General features: G+C 38.3%; 1 protein-coding gene across 7 annotated transcripts in view; it reads right to left on the bottom strand.

The window, feature by feature from the left end:
* Ppp1r9a (protein phosphatase 1 regulatory subunit 9A) overlaps positions 1 to 22987 on the bottom strand; it is a 336716-nt gene that overhangs the window by 25158 nt on the left and 288571 nt on the right. For 5 of the 7 annotated variants that reach the window (XM_045159908.1, XM_045159910.1, XM_045159909.1 and 2 more), the window contains exons 12-13: positions 6604 to 6761; positions 5813 to 6110 (exon numbers count right to left, since the gene is read on the bottom strand). In XM_045159908.1, the coding sequence (XP_045015843.1) occupies positions 5813 to 6110; positions 6604 to 6761 (456 nt within the window). The remainder of the gene's footprint in view (positions 1 to 5812; positions 6111 to 6603; positions 6762 to 22987) is intronic. The other 2 variants (XM_045159912.1, XM_045159913.1) reach the window with 1 other exon arrangement.

Raw genomic sequence — 22987 nt, 5'->3', positions numbered from 1 at the left:
GATCAATTAGGCCTTTAAAAAGCTGGGTTCTATTCATGATGATATTAACTCAATGAGTATTTCTGAAGTCAAATATTTCTGTGTCAGGCAAAGTGTTAATGACCATACATGAATTTAGGGTAATAAATAATCTCTACCAGTTGAGTAGTAAACTGATAGTATTAAATTTACTCTAGCTCATATTTTTTAATGTATGGATTTTTAATCTTTTTAAATTTAATTTTATTTATTTGAGAGAAATGATGGGTGCACCAGGGCCTTCAGCCACAGTAACTGAACTCCAGATGTATGTGCCACCTTGTGCATCTAGATTATGTGGGTCCTGGGAAATCACCTGAGTCTTTTTGGCTTTGCAGGCAAACACCTTAATTGCTAAGCCATCTCTGCAGCTTACTTTAGCTAATCCTGGCTGAGACTCATTGCTATGTAAACCTAGAGGTCAAAACTTTAATACAAGTGCTTGTAGAATGGGAATAAACAAATGTATTTCATGCCTCCTACTGCCAGAGAAACCTATTTTATAAGCCTCGAGAAAGAAAAGTCTTCAGTTCCTCTAACTGGCCTGCATTCTGTTATAGGACTATTCCCTGAGGCAGTATTATAGCATTCTTTCTGTCTCAATCTCTCCAGATGTCTCTCAAATATGAGAAAAATAATGACACACAAATGTGGCACTAACACCAAAACCTTCAATTCCAATGAGAGTAATGGGAACACTATCCTCAGGGTCACTTCAAACATGACTGTAAATCAGTCATCTATGGAGTAACTTGACACACCAAAAGTAATGGCAGATGATTTAACCAAACTCAATAGAGGGGCTTGAAAGATGGCTCAGTGTGGAAAGTGCTTGCCACACAAACTTGGTGATCTGAGTTCAGATTTCCAGAGCCCACACAGAGGTCAGGTGGTGCAAAACTGTAATTCCATTACTGGTGACCTCTTCCCTCCACATTTATACATATAACATGCATGTGAACACACACACATGAACATGCATGCTTATACACATACATGAAAAAATCCAGAGAAATAGCAACTAACCACTGAGCAATTTTAGAGCTCACCCAGCAATGCTGAGTGGAAGGAAATAAACTTATAGGCCAGGCATCAGAAAGTTTTCTTTGTAATGGGTCAACTAGTCAAAATTTTAAGTTGGTAGCTGTACAGTCTCAGCACCAGTGACTCGAAAGTATACTCATAGAGTTGGCAATCAGGGCCATATTCTAGAAAAACTTTGTTCACAAATCAGGTGGTGGCTGGGTTTGCCTGGGGAGGCCCTTTCTGGATGACTGCATTATTTTCCTGGACAGATATTCATAGGAATTCATACAGAGAATTATTGAGCATCAGTGAATTATTTGCCACACTCTTCTCTTAGAAATTAAGAAGATGGAGATTAACAAGATGAGAAAACTTTGGCTCACACTTAACCTCTAGATTGCTTACTGTACACAAAATGTTAGAGACAGAGGGAACAGCAAAAACTGGGAATGAAATGAGTGTGCTTAATGCCTCAGGAAGATCTGAGGCTAACATGAGGGCTGGCTAATACCCGTGAGTATGAAGAACTCGCTTATTTTCCTCACTGATAAACCAATGAGAGGTATGAACCACACACACACACAGAGTGACGTCAGAGGTCTCACACAACAAGGAATGTATGGAATTGGAGGGCTTTATTCTCCAGATTACAATTACAAAGAAGGCAGCAGATGCCACTCTATTAACCTATGCTATGTTGGCCTCAGCTATGTCAACAAAAGTGAATATGGGATTTCCTAAGGTTTGAACGATACTGAAGTCTGTTTATTGGGAACCAGGCAGGGACAGCCTTGAGGGACATGGGAAACTAATGACACAGGCATCTGATCATCACACTAATGACATATTCTGGATACATATCCAGTTGATTTGAATCTACTTTTAGGCTAAGTGAGCAAGCTTTTGACTTCTAGCCATACTGAGGAGACAGAGAATGGAATGAGTGAAGGATGGCATGGCAGATGTGTCAGCTGACCCTCCTGCTGCAAAGCAGAAGATTACTGTGCTGGTGGTAAGTGCTTTCCAAGTTTCGAGCAGCATGAGCCAGTCATTCTGAGCTTCATTCAATCTGTGTATACTCCTGAGATCCTGGATTTAGGACAGTGGGGGTCAAAATCAACTCCCCAAGGCACTGAGGTGACAGGTCTTCCACTTTGACAAGTTTCAAAGTGCAACAGAATTTAGGAGTAGGAGGCTAGAAAGCACTTCCTGTGTATTGATCATGACGTGGTGTGGGTACCAAAGAAGCTTAAGCCTTCCATCAAACACAAAAGCTAGAAAGACATGGAGGCAGGGGGAGAACATGCAAGAGAAGGGAGGGGTGGCAGATGGGCAGAAAAGGATAACATCCTGTCAGTCACTATAGAGTAGCTTTAGCATACAGCCTGACAAACAGGTGCTTAGCAACTGCCAAGTGAACACAAGTGAATGAATGAATGTCGAGTGAACATAGCAGAGAACACCTTTAAGGCTAGAAAAGCATTTGTGAATGCAGTGAAAGAATGTGAGGCAATGGCATTGTCTCTGCCATCTACTAGTCACTGATTATTTACCAAGCTGATACTTTATATCAGATCCCTGAACATCTTGTGCTCTGTAACCAAGAAATCTGATCAGCCCAAGAGAGCTGAAAGGGAAATCCCAAGTACTTTGTCTCTAGGTAAAAATTCCCCACCCCCTCTCTTCTGATCCTGCTAATTCCAAAGAAAAAACAGTAGCAGACAGGGGCAGCTACCTGTGAAGGTCTGAGGCCAGAGCTCTGGATCCAATCCTCAATACTTCAATAACAAAATAAAACAAGGGAACAACAGCCACTCTATGGTAGTTAGAATGTATGTCCCCATTGACTTAGTTGTTAAAATTAAACTTGTAATTTGGAAATTGCAGCCTAGCTGGAAGAGGTGTCACTGGGGGCAGATGTTAGAGTTCAGCCCAAGATGTGTTTGGGGACAGATCTGAATCTCAGCCCAAAGGTATGCATAGAAGTTTGAGCTCTGGTAGGGTCCTGTTTGCTGCCAGTTTGTGCTTCCTGCTTTTGCTGTGTTTGGTTGCTTCTCTCTGCTTGGATGGATGGAAGCAGATTCTTTTACCATTGATTGAACTTGCCCCTGGATCTATGAGCTGAAATAAAGCCCTTCCTCTCATTAACTGTTTCTGGTTTTGAAGTTCATCCAGCAATGTGACACTGTCTCTATATGTTCCTTCTGCTCCAAAACAGTTATGCCTCATACATACAAACTGGAAATCCACATATAAATAGCCCCTGCATGCTTCAGTCATTTCACTTTCTTATAGACTAGAGTCTGAGCACACTTTTTTTTTTTAAATTAAGAAATGAATGTAAGAACCAAAGGAAGGGTAGGACTCCTTACAACGTGCTCGTCCAGACAGAAAATAGCCTGAATACCCATGACCTCACAGTGCCTGACACTACCTACATACTTCCATCATAATAAGAGGAAAAGATCATGACATCAAAGTAAAAGAGAAAATGACTGAGAAGGGGAGGGGATATGACCAAGAGTAGAGTTTCAAAGGGACAAGTGGGGGGGGTGTGAGGGCATTACCATGGAATATTGTTTACAATCATGGAAGTTGTTAATAAAAAAAGAAATAAATTTTTAAAAAGTCATACAAAAAAAGAAATGATAGTGAGCTTGCTACAAGTATATGTCTATAAATGCTCTATCAAAGCCATACTTTAATTAATGGAACTTTCTCAATCCTTAAAGCCTTTGAAAGTCGGCCAGCACCACAGGCAAGCTGTTCCCCAACCTGACAAGCACTCTGGCTGCATTAGCAGGCCTGACATAAACTCTCCTGCCTGCACTGGTATTATGTGCTCACTAACTACTGCATTCCCCAGAAGAACTTCTTCCAGAAGAACTGTGCTCAGGACCGGACTAGAGGAAACAACTGTAGTACCTGACAGGCTCCAGCAGGAAAGCCAGAAAGGCACAGCATTCAAATGATGACCAAGAGTTAAATGCTTCCAGTTTGTGATCTGGTAGAGTGAAATCAGTGTGGACCTTTCATAAGTGTGCTGTGAAGTTGAGCCCACAGTGGACAGGTGTGTGGCACACCACTGCTAGCCTTGGCAAATGGAATTTTTCCCATCTAGTCTCCAGGTTCTGGCAGCTAGGTGCATAATTCAAATGATCATCTCTCTTGAGTATACTAAGCAAGAGACAGTAACACAAGCCACTGCTTCTGCTCCCTCCACTGAAGTGTATAGGTCTCTCTTGCATTTGTCCTCCCTGACCTGCCCTGTCAAGTAACTGATTTTGTCATTCCGTTTGTAACCTTTTCTTTTCTTTTTGTAGTAGGGTCTTGCTGTACCCCAGGCTGACTTGGAATTTACTATGTGGTCTCAGGGTGGCCTCAAACTCATGGCGATCCTCCTATCTCAGCCTCCCAAGTGCTGGGATTAAAGGTGTGCACCACCACGCCTGGCTAGCCTATAATTTCTGCATGGACTCTAAGTCATCTACTAGTCTTGCCCTCTATAAAAAGAATTACACATCTTCTTCTGTAGTTTGCTTTATCCTGTCAATGTCTGGTTCCAGAGATTCCCCACTCTTGTCGCATTTAGGTGTGGTTGTTCATTTCCCTTGCTGCATAGACTCACTACAAGAATCCACTTATCCCAGCTGGGCAAGGTGGTGCACGCCTTTAATCCCACTCAGGAGGGAGGCAAAGGTAGGAGGATTGCCATGAGTTCAAGGCCACCCTGAGATTACAGTATGAATTCCAGGTCAGCCTGGGCTAGAGTGAGACCCTTCCTCAAAAAGCCAAAAAAAAAAAAAAAAAAAAGAGAATCCACTTACCCATTCTGCTGTGTGTGGTCACAAGCAGACTTGCTATGAATACTGCTGTACTTAATTCTAGTAGACAGGTACCAGGTTCTCAGGGAAAATACATATACCCACTTTATAATGCCATAGATAAGTACCCATAAAATATTTTTTATAAAACAAAGCTTTAGTTTAATGTGTTTAGTGAGGATCTATTGTTATAAAAATATAAATCTGAAAAAGCCAAACTTATAAATGTCAAAAAGGTAATTTCATTCTGTCTGTGTGTATAGCTTTTACTTCCAAAGTCTACCTTTACTTAAAAAAACACATCAGATATGGAAGAAGAACCAATATTTTATATTTCTCTGTATTATTTAATTTATTTAAATAAGAATTTATTGCTTTCCTACACTGAAATATGCAATTAAAGACACAAGATCTATTAACACTGCTATAATGTTCTAGTGTATTCTAGAAACCTATTTTGAAATTTAATGACTATTCACTGTATTATCTTTATTGCTATCTTATCACACTCTTTGATACACAAATAATTATTGTGAAAACATTTAAATTAAAATCTATAAATTGGTAATGACCTATATCACTTTGATCTTCATATTTTTTCCTTTATGACTATGTTAATTTCTTTTCAGAACTCTGGGTTGCTAATCTACAAAATCTTTAGATTGTCTCACACACAAAAAATCCTTTTAGTAATACACTTTTGGAGTGCTAAAGAGATAAAAATGTCACACTGATAGGAAGACAATTTTAAGCAAATGAAACAAGATATATGTGAGTAGGGGTTTCTCATCCATAAATAAAAGGATGACAATACTATGAACTTTGAGGAGATTAGAATTAGGAGATTTAGGACTATGAGAAAAACTTACTTTCCTATTGTACAAGTTGAGATGTTAGTAAATTCAGAAAAGGCCCAAGTGGAACAATAAAAACTTTTACCATACCTTTGACTTGTAATGCTTTCTTGGTTACTTGATGGTGGCAAGGAGAGTCTTCCATATCATGACTGGACTTTAGAGGAGAGGAGAGTGAAGTATGTCCCCAGACAGAGGAGCAAATTCCCCTCTCTGGGCATGGTGATCCTTCTTGAAACTCAGCTATGTGGTCAGACGAGAGGGATAACACATGGCTAGCCTCAGGGGTGAGGGGTGGAACACCAGAATCTGATTTTGGAGAAGTTCTCAGACCCTTGGGCGGAAGTGATTTGGTAACATGCATATGGTTATAGAGACTGTCTGATGGCTGTTGGTATAAGAGATTATAAAGGAGGTTATACCACTGAAGTATCCATTATTAACAATACTTACTTTGAAATAAACCTTTTAAAAAAAGTAATTCCCCATGGAAAGGAATCTTTCTTTGTTGGTTTACTGCTGAGAGCTCCCAGTTAGTAACTGGTCACCATATGAACACTATGGCTATCAGAGTGACCCAAGACATATAAAAACAATTACTTGCACATTCATTATTTTCCACTAGATAACCAACAACTGAATACCATCATGAAATAATTCAGTTAAGCTCCTGGCTAGCTTACTGAATAAGTAAGGAAATAATTAAAATGACAACAATATATCAAGTTGCAAAAATATTCAGGATACATAGACACGAGCTTGTTCATGTTGTTTCCAGTGGGGAACAGACTCTGGTTACAGGAGTAACCGTCACCTGGAAGAAGCCCGAGGAACAATGACACAGTCTAGGCATAAGTCTGAAAATAGGTGAGGGAACTCACCTTCCGCTCGAGACTGTCCTCCCCATCTGTGGAACTGACGCTATCATAGAGCCTAGTCCTGGTGGGTCTCTGGCGCCTGTTCTTCACAGAGAGCTGGGCCCGTGTTTTCAGTGCTTTTGAATCTAGGCGTTCTGTCTCTGGGACTGCTTCATTCAAGTCTAAGTAAAGAATGTTACAAAATGATCTGTGAAAGACACCTTTGGAGTGGAAAGACACTGATAACAAAAATCCCAGGTTAACAGCAACATCAAACAACTGGTGATATCCATTAGAGCCTGTCTGATGCTCCATGAGCAACAAAATCCTAACACTCAGAGAGCACAAGGTCTGCCTGCAGTGCAACTATGAAAGCTCAAACTTGCATCAGCCTATGTGCATGTACATTGGGGTATTTGATGACCACAGATACAAGGGGAAGGTGAGGAGATCTTAGAAACTCTAAGGATGAAAGCCATCCAGCTGTCCATGGCAAGTGTGGAGGGCGGAGGGTGACCATAAGTGTAAACATTCTACAGAAAAGCTCACTGACATCTTGAACCACTTTGATATTAATATAATCATCTAAAAACCCAGTGTGTTCCCCCTTGGGCCCTATAGAAAGAGTAGAGCAAACTGAAGATAGTTGAAATAAAACAAAGCCTGGCCACAGGGTCTTCATTTATTACCAATGCAGATAACTACAACAATTGCAGATAATGGTTAGTTTTTTAGAAATATTTTATCTATTTGAGAGAGGAAAAAGAAGAAGGAACAGGAGGAGGAAAAGAAGGAAGAGAGAGAGAGAGAAAGAGAATGAGAAAGAAAGAACAGGCACTCCAGGGCCTCTGGCCACTATTAAAGAACTTCAGACACAGCCAGCGTGGCATATGCCTTTAATCCCAGCACCTGGGAGGCAGAAGTAGAAGGATCACTGTGAGTTCAAGGCCACCCTGAGACTACATAGTGAATTCCAGGTCAGCCTGGTCTAGAGTAGGACCCTACCTTAAAAAAAAAAAAAAAAAAAAAAAGAAAAGAAAAGAAAAGAAAAGAAAAGAAAAGAAAAGAAAAGAAAAGAAGAAGAGCTTCAGGCACATGTGCCACCTTGTATCTGACTTACATGGGTACTAGGGAATGAAACCTGGGTTCCTAGGCTTCATAGGCAAGTGCCTTAACTGCTAAGCCACCTCTCCAGTCCAAAGGTTAGTTTTATAACCAGTCTTCTCCCTACTTGTTTAAGCCTTACAGGGCTGGAGAGATGGCTTAGCGGTTAAGCACTTGCCTGTGAAGCCTAAGGGCCCTGGTTCGAGGCTCGATTCCCCAGGACCCACATTGGCCAGATACACAAGGGGGCATACGCGTCTGGGGTTCATTTGTAGTGGCTGGAGGCCCTGGCATGTCCATTATCTCTCTCTATCTGCCTTTTTCTCTCTCTGTCTGTAGCTCTCAAATAAATGAAACAATAAAAATAAAAAAGAATAAGCCTTACAGTAAGAAGACTTCAAGAGAAAAAAAAAGACAGAAGAGGAAAGAGGGGGGAGAAGCAAGGAAAGGAAGCACAGAGAGAGGAAGGAAGGAAGGAGAGGGGAGGAGGGGAGCGGTACCAGTTGCAGCTGGGCCTGAAGCTCATGCAGATAATCCCAGCGCTTGGGAGACACATGCATGATGACCACTATGAGCTCAAGGCTAACCTGGACTATATTGTGAGACTTTGCCCCTAGAAGACAAAACAAAAAAACAAACAAAGCAACAACAACAACAACAACAAAAAAAACAAGGGGAAAGGTGGAGAAGATGAAGAATAATAAAACAATGAATTAATAATGACCTCAGGGAGCATCCCTGTGGTCATCTTTAGTCTTGCTCCTAGCACCCTAGACTTAGCACCTTAAGGGGAAGAAGATGGTTTGCATGTGGATATACCTACTGAAGTAGTGGTATGGATATTGGTTGGAGAAAAATAGTTTTTTGGAAAGAAACAATTCTTCACATCTGTATCTGTGATCAGTCCCTGGAAATAAATCGGTTTGATGATTAATCATATTTTATTTTTTCAGGGTGACAGTCATTAAATGAAGTTATTTTAAGGGAATTAATTGTTAAGTGCTTCTGAATTTAAGTTATTAAAAATAAAGTACTAAATTAAAGAAAATGAACATGTAATTGAATTAACAGAATAAAATATTTTCTTCCACCACCATTAGCTCAGGGAATTCCTTTTTACGGCATTATTCTAGAGACATATGAACTAGAACACAGAAGCTCTCAGACAGTACTTCCCTCATTGGAAACCAAGTACTCGGTACAGGAGATATAGCCATGGAACTACAATACTCACAGAACTATCTGACTTGCTGTTTCCTAGGCTTGAGTGAATAAAGAATATTTGGAGAAGTCAGCCAGTCAAGCATATATAAAGAATAACTAGACACTTTCCAATTAGCAGTCTCTACTTTTTATATGTCAACGGAGAAAAATAATCTCCTCCATCACTTTAATTTCCTCCTTGCAATAAAATCTATATTTTCAGCTGCCCATTAAGAGTTCATTAGTTGTGATAATTGGGAGAAAGTCAACCTTACAAGTCCTGTTTACATATAAATGCAGCATACTTCTCAGATGAAAGCAATAATATAATTAAAAGTACCACAGCATATGCACATCTTCCATCTTTTCTGTCTCATATCTGAGCTGCATGCTCTGTAATCCACAACAGTGTCATTCATATACTCCATCTATTATAGCCATATGAGACAAAAAGCCAGGAGCTTTTCTCCTTTTCTGAAGCTCAGGAAATCTGAGTATTTTGTCCTTGTCTGCACAGCTGGCTGATGAGCAGTCATGACTTCTAGTGTTGTGACTCCTAGCCTACTACCTATGGACTAACTCAGCCAATGTTCAAAAAGTTAACACTGTAAGACAATACCACTAGAGCTGTGTTTTGAAAATTATAAAATCATAACTGATGCTACTAATATAATAAATTCAGCTCTCCACCAAGCTATATATGAATATTATCATTGTTATTTCATATTTATTAGTGATTATGGAAAAAGAGTTGCTGAAGAGTACAGAGTAAATTACTTCTCACATTGTCTCAGGACTGGTTGGTTTAATAAGAACTTTGGCTACTAAGTAACAAAAAGGCCCAAAGTAGAATCTCTTTCCACTTGGTAACAGAATTCTAGCCTTTAAGACACAGCTTGGAACCCCACATCCAGGACTATTGTGGCTACTCTATCACTTGTGCTAAACAAATAAAATGAGGGGGCCTAGGATGTCTTATTAGCTGGGTGTAAAACTTCAGAGGGCTTATTGCGACTATTGGTTCCATTACTACTGAACAGCCTGCCATCAAACAACCTAGAAAGGTGATATGGCATATTTGCTTTACTATTGGCTGATTAGGGGCAAACTACATGAGTGCACATGGAATTATGTCTATTAAAGATTCAGTTTTCTGGGATAACTGGAAAAATGGTACCTTAAATTTATTACCTAAGGGGCCAACAATACAGTGCATGTGATTAAGAACCTGTGATGTTCTGGAAGCAAGCATGTGAGACACTTTGTGGCAGTGGATTACAAACCAGTAATTTTGCTTTCCATCCGGACAAAAAAAAAAAAAAAAAGGTTTGAAAGGTTTGTAAAAGAACCAGAAAAGTGGAAGGGTGCTGAGAACTGTCACTTTCACAGCAGAGGGAGGCTGGAAGGGATGCAATCTGTAAGAAGCACCCAGGAAAGGCAGTGCTAGTAGCATCCTTGAGATATTAGAAGAGATGTGTGTAGACAGAGGTCTGCCTAAGACATAGGCTTCTGGGTAACCAGACATGTGCTTTGCTTGTCCACTCTATGCTGTCTTCTTGTCATATAGGATACGACTCACAATATGGTAGCTCAAAAGAACTTTCAGTCTTATGCCTCATATAAGAAGATTGGGGCCCAATAGTGGCTATGCAACCCATGCACTACCCGTGTCACATAGTTACCCTGTGGAAAAGAATGGACAGAGCTTGGGCCTAGAGGACCATGTTCCTTTTAGGTCACTCTTGCTGGAACTGAACGTCACAAGCTATTTTCGGCTGCCTCAAATTCTCTTTTCCATTCTCCTTTATGTTGGAAACAGAAATACACGTCAAGTACTAACTGCAGACTCACAGAAGCATACAGCCTCAGGGAAAACAAAACTGAGGGCTTTTTTTTTTTTCTGCTTTGTGTATATCAAGTGTAAATTCTTACCCTAAAATCATGGATGTCAGTTGGCAGATGGCAGTGTGACAGGGAAGATCCATTTGGCTTCAGTTCCATGCTTTGTGCTGCTGGATGGAGGGGCTTAGGTGGCCACCTCACAGAGATCCTAATCTCCTAATCAATTCCACAAAGTCCCTCCGGAGGCCCTGGCTCTCCCGTTCCTCCTGTCCCCTCTTCTCTCCAGTCTATCTTGTTTTGCTGTTTACAGGGCAGACGAAAATTTCCTTTTCTTCCTCTGTTTTCTGATTTATTCTTTCCTGCGGACACTCAGTCTGTGAGACAGCCTACCTCTGACTCAAATTCAGCTAGAAATACAAAAGTGGAATGGCCTTGAGTGATCAGTAAACCCAGACAATGCATTTAGATATCTGAACAGGAGCTAATGATGGTGCAGTTTTGAGTGGGTGGGGCTCCACCTTACCTGCATTTTAAGGCTACTTTCATTATAGCTTCATATTGTATCCTTTAAAATCATTTAATGGATTTGATTATGATTTTAGCAGCTGTTATGAAAAATGCTCTATGAAATTAGGATGCTACATATCATATTATACAGAGACCAGTTCTCTATAGTACTGCTGTGAGTCATTTGAATTTTTTCACTGGATTGACGTTGTTTTTGACGTAAATGGAATGCTGCTGGAGGATCAGTCCCAGGCTGCTGAAGGCGAGAGGGGAATGGAGCTGAATAACAATGGGATCCACTGTGCATTCTGATGTGCCTTATGTCCCTCAAAACAGTCCTACCTGCTCGTGCTATTGCCAAGTGAAATGCTGAGCATAATAAGGCACTTTGTGGCATTTTAAAACTTGAAGAGTATCTGCATATTATTCAGTCGCTCTAAGTTCATGAAAGATGAACCTACTGGGATTTGGGTCGATGCATACTGCATTCAGGTGGTAGATTAAGCCTCTCAGAGGGCAGTACAAAACAGTCACTGTGAGAGGACCTGGAGTCCATCTTTCTTGTTCCACATCCGGAACACACTGCCATGCCATAAAGTTGGAAAATTTACCCAACCTTTCAGCAATCCCAGAGGTGCTGTGACTACCAAATGGGAACGATGATGACATAATACAATCACTATATTGTTTTGAAGATTAAATGCATTAATACATCTAAAAGTGCTTAGAAGTGAGAACCATAGAATAAACACTCCATAACTCATTATTTACTGGCATGAACTGATCAGCAAGAGAGAGTATAGCATGCTGTAGAACAACATTTAAAATATTTAGAAAAACAGTAACATTAGACACATTTCCTAATGGTAAATATTGCTTATAATTGCATAGAAAAACTGGAAAGATGTACTTCCTACTAGATGATTACATTATGGGACGTTAGGTCAAAGGGTACTTTAATTTTAATAATGTTAATTTTTTGTGTTCGGTATTTTGGCTTTTTCTTTTTTTGTCTTTATGTTGTACTTTTATAAAATTGATTTTATAATTAACTTTTATAAAATTAATTTAAAGAGAAAAACATGTTTGATGCAGTTTCATTTAGAGACATGTGAGTTTCACTCTAGTTTGGTGAACATTGCTGCTTCAGGAATTGCTCTTTCCATGTGCTGACATGAGCCCCATGAACTTGGTCAAAAATTGTGTGACTCCCCTGTGGAAGGTCAACTTTCACTTGCATCCATTCACTGTTTGCCTATTATAGAATACCAAATGTTTTAGCCTAAATAAGCCCGATCACTTGGCCTCCAGTTATCCTTTGTTTTGATTATTGTATGAGGAAGATACAGTTAATCAACTATGAGAATATGAAAACAAGCTACATAAAGCTGGGTAACTTCTCCTCATCTAATGATAGTATTTTGGTTAGGAATTTTACTAATTAACAACTTTCACCCTGAATTTATATAAATCTATTTAATAACCATTTAAAAACGAATAAATTTTGAATCCCAAAAGTAGTATTTTAATTTTTTCTAGGAAAATAATTTCTTACTGTTTCAGAAAAAGCATATTATCATTGCTTCTTTCTAATCTTTTCATTAAGTTAGAATTTATTGTTGTGTGAACTATATTTTATTTTCTAAATATAATGAAAGAATATAAAGGTATTCCTTTTTACCTCTGCACCCACAAATACAATTTCAAAACCATCTGTATGGCCTTGGGAACATCACTCAGTTAACATTTCAGTAAAGTGCTCTCTGGGTACAGCTCAATCTCTATCCCTGGCATTATCAGCTTAAGATCAGGCTATGCTCACCAAGCAGAGGGCGGTCCAAATCCTACTGTCAGTATTTCATGAAGCCCAGTAATCTTGCCACACTACCTAGAAAGCCAGTGGTTTGTCAGCAGAAAACCATGTGAGGCATCCTCAAGTCCACAAAAAAAAAAAAAAAAAAAAAAATCATTCAAAATTCTTGTAAGAGCACTTGATTCTGAGAAGATGCAGAACTGAGCTTTAGATGTTAGAGAAAGCCATTGAGATATGTCAGAATGCCTTCATTTTCACCTGCCTCTGGAGACTGATGAAAGAGACATGTGCATACACTAAATGCCAAGGAAAATTTCCTGGTCTGAACTCCTGAAGCTGTTAGATAAGTCCAACCTTGAGAAGCCTACTAGAGCCATGGGCAACAAACCTTCATCTACAAACCTGATTCTATGTAGGCTCTCCTTTCTACTTTCGGAACCTTAGTCATAATTTCCTGGCCTATTCCTGCAGTACAGTTAACCTTAAAATAACTTCTAGGGTTCTGCTCACTTGCTGCTGCTTCTACATGCTGTGGCAGAGGTGATGTCCAGCCTCTGCTCATGCTGTGTTTCCCATGTCGTCATGGAGTATCCCTTGATACTGTAAGACAAGGTAAACAACTTTCCTCCCTTCAGTCGCTTTTCATCAGGTGCTTTGTCATAGCAACATAAAGGCACTTTAGCGTCACTATATAACCATCTTCCAATCTATGCCACTAAAATTCCATAGTGAACCAAATTATATATACAAATGAGAGAAACAGTTTGGGACTTTCCTGCCCTATAAAGTTTTCTTAGAAATAAATTATTCATATTTGAGTTAAAATTATCTTTACTTCCAGAAGTTCATACCAACCTGATAGTTTTATTATGTATGCTGCTCAAGTAAACACAACCCTTTTAATTTTATTAAAATACAAAAACTTCAAAAAACAAACCAAAGTACAAAGTAGTTCATTTTTTTCTAACACAAGCATAAAATTTCTAACTTAAAACTCATTCTGACAAAATACCACTGTAGTTTCTGCTACACCAACTTTTGATACCTTCTGATTCTAGTCTGTCTTAGTGGGCCTAAATGTTCTGGTGACTTTTATGAATGTATGCAGACAGTGAGAAATGTGAGCCAAGGAAAGCCATCATTTTTCCCCTGCCCATCTCCTTCTGAATTTCTGTCTCATTGATCTGCTGGTGAGATCTACATATAGCTTACATATAGATAGATTTGGGACTCGTATCATGTGAGACAACAAATTTAGATGCTTTGTGTATGTGTGTGTGTGTGTGTGTGTGTGTGTGTTTGAGAAAGAGGACAGACTTTTGGCTTTAATGATATGCCAGAAAATAATTAATAAATAAAGATTTCTCATTCATTTGGCCTGTCCATTAAATTTTTCCTTAGTGATTTACCCAGAATGTTCACCAGTGAAATTCAATAGTATTTCACAGTCAAAATATATGGTGAAGATTAAAGAGAAATTAAAATACTTTGTTCAGGAAAAATGAAAATTACAAAAGTTTACCAAGAGATTATGGCATATATGTGACTAAAAAAAGCTTGAATCTACTCTAGAATTTGCCCTGCCCATTTTGAACTAAATGCCATGACAGCATAGTGTAACTGCCTCATTGCCCTGTATCTAACACACTTGTGTGAGACAAGCCTGACAAAGCAGTATAAGCATTAACTTTCCTTTTAATGACTTTCCATTGAATGAATTCTGGCTTTAATCATGCCTTTAACCCTATTTTAAAATTCTGGCTTCCAATGCTATAAGTGAATGCTTAATGTACTTTCAAACTCTACCAGGAAATAAATTAGTTGTATTGGTAAAGGCCTGGCCTGATCTCAAGTCCACAAGTATATGAAAAGAATCATTCACACTGAGGCTCAATAGAAGTGGGGAACCAAAGGGAATGTTTACTTAAAGGAGACCTGTGACCTCAGGAACCTTCCTCTTAGGGTAAATGTCTAGCAGATGCTAGCCTCTTTTTCTCTTACTAAAACTTAAAGTAAGATTTTAAGGCTGAAACTTCTGTGTGTGTGTTTTTTTTTTTTTTCCCTGTTGTTTTTTACTTTCCAATTATTTTGCACTTACTCACACACACACATTTCTTTCTTTCACACAGTGTGTCATATAGCCCAAGCTAGCTGCAAACCCATTATGTGCCCTTGAACTCATAATCATTCTACCTCTACCGCCCATGTGCTACAATTATATGCATGTTCACCATGCCCAGCTAAAAATTTCATTTACAAAAATTCTGTTTATGATGTGTGTATGTATGTTTGTAGGTCATATGGAAAATGAAAGAGAAGAAAATGTACTTATGCACCTCTATGAGGCCTAAACAATAAAACTAGTCCTTCTAAAATCCCTTCTCTGCCGTACTTCCAGTTGTAGCCTCTGCTTTTCCTACAACTTATTTCACTAATGCATTCTTAAAGAATATATTTAATAGATTTGCTTCTATTTAGTTTTTAAAACATTATTTATTTACTTTATTAAAGAGAGAGAGAGAAACAGAGACAGACACAGACAGAGAATGGGTGTGCCAGAGCCTCCGGCCGCTGCAAATGACCTCCAGAGGCATGCGCTACCTTGTGCATCTGGCTAATGTGGGTAACGGGGAATGAAACCTGGGTTCTTAGGATTCACAGGCCAGTGCCTTAACTGCTAAGCCATCTCTCCAGATTTATTTCCTTCTTTTTAAAACTCCATATATAGGTAACAACATATATATAATATTTTGCAAATTGTTCTTTTGATCATTCAATTTTTCATTTAAAAGTATGATTGCAATTAATTCATATTAACTATAGCTATTATAAACCATGTAATGACTTTTTTGAGGGGGGTGGGTACTAAAGATGTACATGCCAGGCAAGCAGATGACCACTGTGCTACACTCCAAATAACCAGTAGTGAACAATTATGAACATTTTCTTGTTACACATCAGTAAGAATACCTCAAGGAGAGGCAAATGTTAAAGGGAATTTCTTGTGCTACAGAATTTGCACAACTTGTAATCCACTGGATAATACTATGTTGCTTTAAGACTATGGTTGTATCAACTTTCCTTTTACTATCCATACTTTAGCTAGCATATATGTGAAGCTATTTTCACTAGTGAGGCTAAATGTATTTATTAACCTTTGGGTTTTGCATTTTAAAGTGTTTGCTTAAGTGTTTTGTCCATGTTTCTATTATTAGCTGTGTTTTTTTTATAATTCAGATGAGATCTTAATATATTCCAGATAATGTTTTATTTTTTAGTTATATGTGTTACAATTATCTTCTGTCAGTATATGGCTCCTTCTTCATGTATATATAGTTTCTTTTGATGACCGTATTTTCTTAATGGTCTTTATCAAAAGATTCTTATGATTTGAAATTTTTTTATTTTAAGAAATCACAAAAATATTATACATTTTCTTCCCAAAATTTAAAATATTTCTATTAGTGTTTAAGACCATTGGAAACATATTTCATGATAATATGAAGTGTGGTCAATCTTCCTAATATCTTTTATTGACCCATCCATCCCCAAGTGCAGTAGTATCAGTTCTGACTTAGTTTCCCAGTGGCAGAAATGTATTGGGTCCCTTCTTGACTTATTCTTATACTATTCAGCTGGTCAGCTCCTGAGGCACTGAGGACAGTGTCTTCATCATTTTCCCTTCACAAGGCATCTTAGTACTTGGAGGAGCAAGTTCCTTATCTCATTCTTCTCTGGGTATAAGTTGGTTACTCTAGGCCAAATTGTTCTTCCATATACATTTTTTAAAATAACATAAAATCCTAAAGATTGAGCTGTTTCAAGATCAACTGAAACTATATGGAACACATCGATTGATTTACCATTTATAAAGTCATGGCACCCATTCTTTTCCCATGTACATAGGCTCTTTTTCTTACTTTAAAATATATATATATTTATTTTACTTATGAGAGAGAGAGAGAGAGAAAGAAAATGGTCACACCAAGGCCTCTTGCTGCTGTAAATAAACTTCAGATGTATGTTCTACTTTGTGCATCTGGCTTTATGTGGGTACTGGGGAAATGACCCCCGGCTGCCAAGCTTTGCAAGCAAGTATCTAACTGTTGAGCCATCTCTCCAGCCCATATCTTCTTTAATGTTTTTCCATTATGTTATATTATTTGCTAATTACCATATGTATATATTATTTTTATAAATCCTATCTTGTAAAAAAGTACATTTTCTATTGTTGGATTGATTTGTGCCTAATGATTCTTAAAGCTACCTTCTTTTCTAAACTCTTATAATCCATACTTTTAAGTAATTTAAAAATATTTTATTTATTTATTTGAGAGAGAGAAAGAGGAAAAAAGAATGTGTATGTGTGTGTGTGTATGAGAGAGAGAAAGAGAGAGAGGGAGGGAGGGAGGGGGGGAGAAAATAGATGTGCCAGAGCATTTAGACACTGCAAACAAATTCCAGATGCATGTGCCATCTTGTGTATCTGGCTTTAGGTGGGCACTGGGGAATTGAAATCAGCTCTTTAGGCTTTTCAGGCAGCACGTTAAGTGCTGAATCTTCTCTTCTAATTTTTCTTCTTCTTCTTATTTTATTTTTTTTTCAAGGTAGGGTCTTGCTCTAGTCCAGGCTGACCTGGAATTCACTAAGTAGTGTCAGGCTGGCCTCAGACTCACAGGGCTATTCCTACCTTAGCCTCCTGAGTGCTAGGATTAAAGGCATACATCACCATGCCTGGGTTGAGTGATTTTTGTGTAGTCAATTAAAAAATCCATAAAATAATAAATTTTGCTCCATTTTCTTTATTTATCTCTTAAATATTTTATCTGTTCTGCTTATTGGTATTACTTGCTAGAAGTTTAGGCCATTAGTGAATAGAATAGGTAACAGTGAATTTAGTGGTGATTTATTGACAACATTTTTAATTTTAAAGAGAATTCTTGATTTCAACATGTTACAAGATGTTTAATAGGGGGACCCATTAGCTTCACAAGATCAAGTTACAGAAGTGTCTTCATAATTCTGGTTGGATAAAACTTATTGTTATGAATAGCTATTAAATTTTATTAAATGTTTATCTTGATTTATTGAAACAATTATATTCCTTTTACTTCTAGCTAATGTGTGAATTCTACGAGGTTTTCTGATGTTAAACTTACTTTGTGTTCTTTACACAGATACTGTGGTTATGAGAAATTATATCTTTAACTATATTTCTGGACTTGAGTATTAGTATTTAACTTAGAATATTTAATGGTTCTCATTGTAGCTGACTTTTCTCAATAACTTCCTTGAACCTTAAGATAAGTTTTTTTTTGTTTTTGTTTTTGAGGTAGGGTCTCACTCTAGCCCACACTGAACTGGAATTCACTATGGAGTCTCAGGGTGGCCTCAAACTCACAGCAATCCTCCTACCTCTGCCTCCTGAGTGCTGGGATTAAAGGCATGTGCCACCATGCCTGGCAAAGCTTAAGAAAAATTTTTAAACATTTGTCATCCTTCTTATGTTTATCTTACAATTTTCAAAGGGCTCATTGGTCAAAACGGCTCAGGGTTTGGTCATTTGAAATATACTTCTTATTCAATTTAACTAATTAATTAGTTGATTAATTAATGTCATGTAGCCCAGGCTGGCTTGGAACTCACTTTGTACACAGGCTGGTCTCAAATTTACAACCCTCCTGCATCTGTCTCCTAAAAGTTGGTGCTATAGAAGTATGTTTCCATACCACATTTCTTCCTTCCTTTTTGAAGACTCAATTGAAACTCTTGATTTCCTTTTGTTTGTTTGTGTTTTTTTCAGAAGTAGTATCATAATCTAGCTCAGGCCAACCTGGAATTCACTATGTAGTCTCAGGGTGACCTTGAACTCATGGTGATCCTCCTTCCTCTGCCTCCCTAGTGCTAGGATTAAAGGCATGCATCACCATGCCTGACCTAAACTCTTGATTTCTTATAAAGAGAGGTCTCCCTGCTTAGACCCTCTAGACAGTCACAAATAATTTATGATCAGTGTTAACTATAAATTTTCTCATGAACATTGGCATCCACATGGTACTTCGCGTGATAAGGTTATATTCCTGACGGCCATATTCAGGACAGAAAGTAGAAGTGATCATTTGGAATTCTGCATAGCTTACTGGATATTATGAAGATCAAACAAATAAACATCAAAAATTATTACAGCTGATGCATGCCTGTAGTTCCAGCACTTGGGAGAATGAGACAAGAGGATCATAAGTTTGAGGTCAGCCTTGGCTACCTACTGAGATCCTGTTTCAAACAAACAAAGAAACAAACAAACAAACAAAAAAACCAAAAAAAACACAAAAGAAAGAAAGAAAACCAAACAGCTATGATACAAAACAATATTCAAAGGAGCTCATAGTTGCTTGAGATGGCTGACACTGTTGACCCTAACCCCCAAGGAATGCTCACTGTGTTAGCTCTGTTTGTGAACTCTCAAGATTTTTTAAATTATTATTTTTACTTTTTACAAAGGTTATAATTTTATATCATGTTTTCCTACTCCCATTTTCCCTGAGGGCTCTCCTCAGTGGGGTTATTGGTGATCACTGGGGAATGAAGACCTCAGTCAGACTCTATGGTGGTGGTAGAGGGGGAGCTGTGCCTCAGGTTTTTCTATTTCTACCCACCCTGTGGCTCTTACAATATTCCCACTCCCTCTTCCATAATGGTTCAGTTTCTTGCAGAAACCAGGACTTTTTCTTAGAATGGGGAGACAGTTATTTGGGCAATAGTTCATAATATCTTTCCTCCAATATCATCATCATTATAGTTGGCCAATTAGTCAGAGGATATACTGTGCCAGGACTTGTTTTGATTAGGTCTTCATCATATTTCATTATTTTATGGGAAAGTTAAGTTGAATATAGTAGATAAAAGAACTATAGGCCAGGCTTGTTGGCACACCCCTGTAATCCTAGCACTCAGAAAGCAGAGATAGGAGGATCGCTGTGAATTCCAGGTCAGTATGGGATAGACTGAGACCCTACCTCAAACAAACAAACAAACAAACAAACAAACAAACAAACAAAGAACTATGTACAGACTGCTGTAAAGGGGCAGCTAAAATGCTCAATGCACTATCTATTATTAATGCATCATGATGGCAAGGACTAAGCTCTGTCTCTATGCTTATTATAGTGCAAAGTACTTCACTAAGGTGGTGTAATCTAATCCGATCAGCCTATATAAATATCCTATATAAATTTATATATATTTACAGTTATTCCACTATCATAAACAGGGGAAATTAGTTTTTTATTTTTATTTATTTATTTAGGGCGGGGAGAGAGAATGGGTATTCCAGTTGCCTCCAGCCACTGCAAATGAACTCCAGATGCATACACCACCTTGTGCAGCTGGCTTACGTGGGTCCTGAGTAATTGAACCGTGGTCCTTTGACTTTGCAGGCAAGTGCCTTAACCGCTAAGCCATTTCTCCAGCCTGGAAATTAACTTTTTTTTTGGGGGGGGGTTCCAAGGTAGGGTCTCACTCTGGCCCATGCCAACCTGGAATTCACTATGGAGTCTCAGGATGGCCTTGAACTCATGGCGGTCTTCCTACCTTTGCCTCCCAAGTACTGGGATTAAAGGTGTGAGCCATCATGCATGGTGTAGGAAATTAACTTTTGAATAGTCACCTAATAGGTAAAAGGTTTGATAGTTAAATACAGTAAGTAAGGGAATGAAATAGGAAGTGTTTTATGTAATCATGCTCACACTTTAAAAAATATTTTTTAGAGAGAGAGAGAATAAAAATGAAGATATGGGCATGCCAGAGTTTCCTGTCACTGCAAGCAAACTCCAGACTCATGTGCCACTTTGTACATTTGGCTTAATGTATGTAATGGGAATCAAACCTGGGCCATCATGCCTTGGAAACAAGTGCCTTTAACCACTAAGCCATTTTTCCAGTCCCATGTTAAAACGTTGAACATGCCATTCAGTATTTTCTAACCAAAGATCTTCTGGATGAGTAGGTAAATATGAAGAAAGAAGCATTTGGTAGCAACACCCAACCTTCATAGGAATCTTCAAAATTGCTTTGCAACCCAACAGGTAACCCAGGTCCCTGCAGACCTCAAATCTGGCAATAGGTGACAACAGCTACAACATTATGTCCCAAGTCTTCTTTAAGTAGTCAAAGCTCACATTTCCCCCAAGAATACCCTGCATCACTTCAAATGACCCCATGTAAACATTATGTATGAATCTGAAAATGTCCCTCTAATTTTCTGCAATTTTTCTCTTTTCTGAACACTTTCCTCTCTTAAGATGCTTCTATAGTACCTTAAACTCTATTTTTAAAAATCTGTGTCAAAACCTCCCTTTCTCACCCTAAATTCTAGCCACAAGTCATATGGCTTATTATACACTTGATAAGGCCTAGCATTCTCTATCTACCCAGTACTGCCTTCCACTTAAAACTGAGTGTACTACCTAAAATATGCCTGGAAGCAGGATTTGAAATATCACAATACTCCTGACCCCTCAAGGTAAGAAAACACTATTATGCCTGCATATGTGTTTTCCCTAGTCTTCTCTTCAGTATCTTTGTGGACTATGTATGTATACTCCTTATCTAACAAAATGGATTTTGAAATATTTGAAACTGAAACAGTATCATGATAAGGACCATGAAATGTCTGGAAGCTCAGGAAGAACATGTTGTATTTCAAGGAAATCTAACCCAAAGTCAGTCAACAACTCTTTAACCTCCTCTTCTGATTATGCTGTTACACAGCTGGGAAGCCACAAGTGTTGCAGCCATTCCAAGGTTCAGAGTATAAAGCAGAGAACTCATACAGACCAGCATGTCTCAGTACTGTACAACTTCTAGGACATAGAGGATGACCTGCCCCAAGTGGGCAGATGCCATGGAAGCTGACTTACAAGCCCTGTACCTCTTGGGAATCTCTGAATGCTCAGTGCCTGTTTTGGGTCCTTATCCTTCCTCTCCATTCTAAATCACCACGACTTCAGTGCTTCCTAGCAACAGAAGCAAAGGATCAATTTAGAAAAATGCTTCCCAGGGCATTCTATCCAGCTACTGGACAGGGCGTTTTACTTCATGTGATCAACACAACTGAAATTCAAGGAGATTTGTCACTCACTGTGCTTGATATGTATGCCATTAATGTCTGCGATGGCGGATTCTACCTCACCTCACAAGCAGGGATTGCTTTCAGGAAGAATTAGTAGTCTCTACATCTCACTGTGAACCGACAGTGTTGCCAGGGAAACTGATAATTATGTGGCAAAATGGAGGGTGCAGAAGAGAAAAAATGGTTCAAGAGAAATGTAAGGTTTTGATGCAAATCAGCATGTTAATAGTACAGTTTGTTGATCTTCTGTAGTTATATAATTTAATAAATACTATTAATTATATGTTTGACAAGATACCAATTTTGAAACTGAAAGAAATGAATCATAGCAAAAGGTATCTGGTTACTGATCATACCCTGTGTATACCACAGCAAGAACCTGTATTTACGTTTAATGACAATTATAGTTAAAACATTCAAAAAGTTTAAAAAAAACCCTCACATTAATTTGATTTCAGATATTTTTCTTTAGTAATCAATCATAAGAGTGTCCCAGGCATATAAACTATAATTCTATTACTTGTAATAATACTACTTTTCATCACATAGACTAAGTCATATGGCTTCAAACCAATAGGTTGGGAAAGAAAGAACTGGAACTGTTTTTATTGTGCATAGCAAGACCAACCATGAGAAGCTGAGTGGCCTTTCTGAAACCACACAGCTCCTTGGTTGCAGTAATGCTGTGTACAGTTCTTCCATTTAAGCTGCCTGATTTGTTTACAATTTATCTCCTGTTTAGAGAAAACCCACCAGAAAACATACCTAGTAAATGGATTTATATCTCTACATACCAACTTCATGAAAAA

This window comes from Jaculus jaculus, chromosome 10, assembly GCF_020740685.1.
Source record: "Jaculus jaculus isolate mJacJac1 chromosome 10, mJacJac1.mat.Y.cur, whole genome shotgun sequence".
Classification (NCBI taxonomy): domain Eukaryota; kingdom Metazoa; phylum Chordata; class Mammalia; order Rodentia; family Dipodidae; genus Jaculus; species Jaculus jaculus.
The sequence above is the reverse complement of the archived record's forward strand: the minus strand, read 5'-3'. Positions and strand labels throughout refer to the sequence as shown.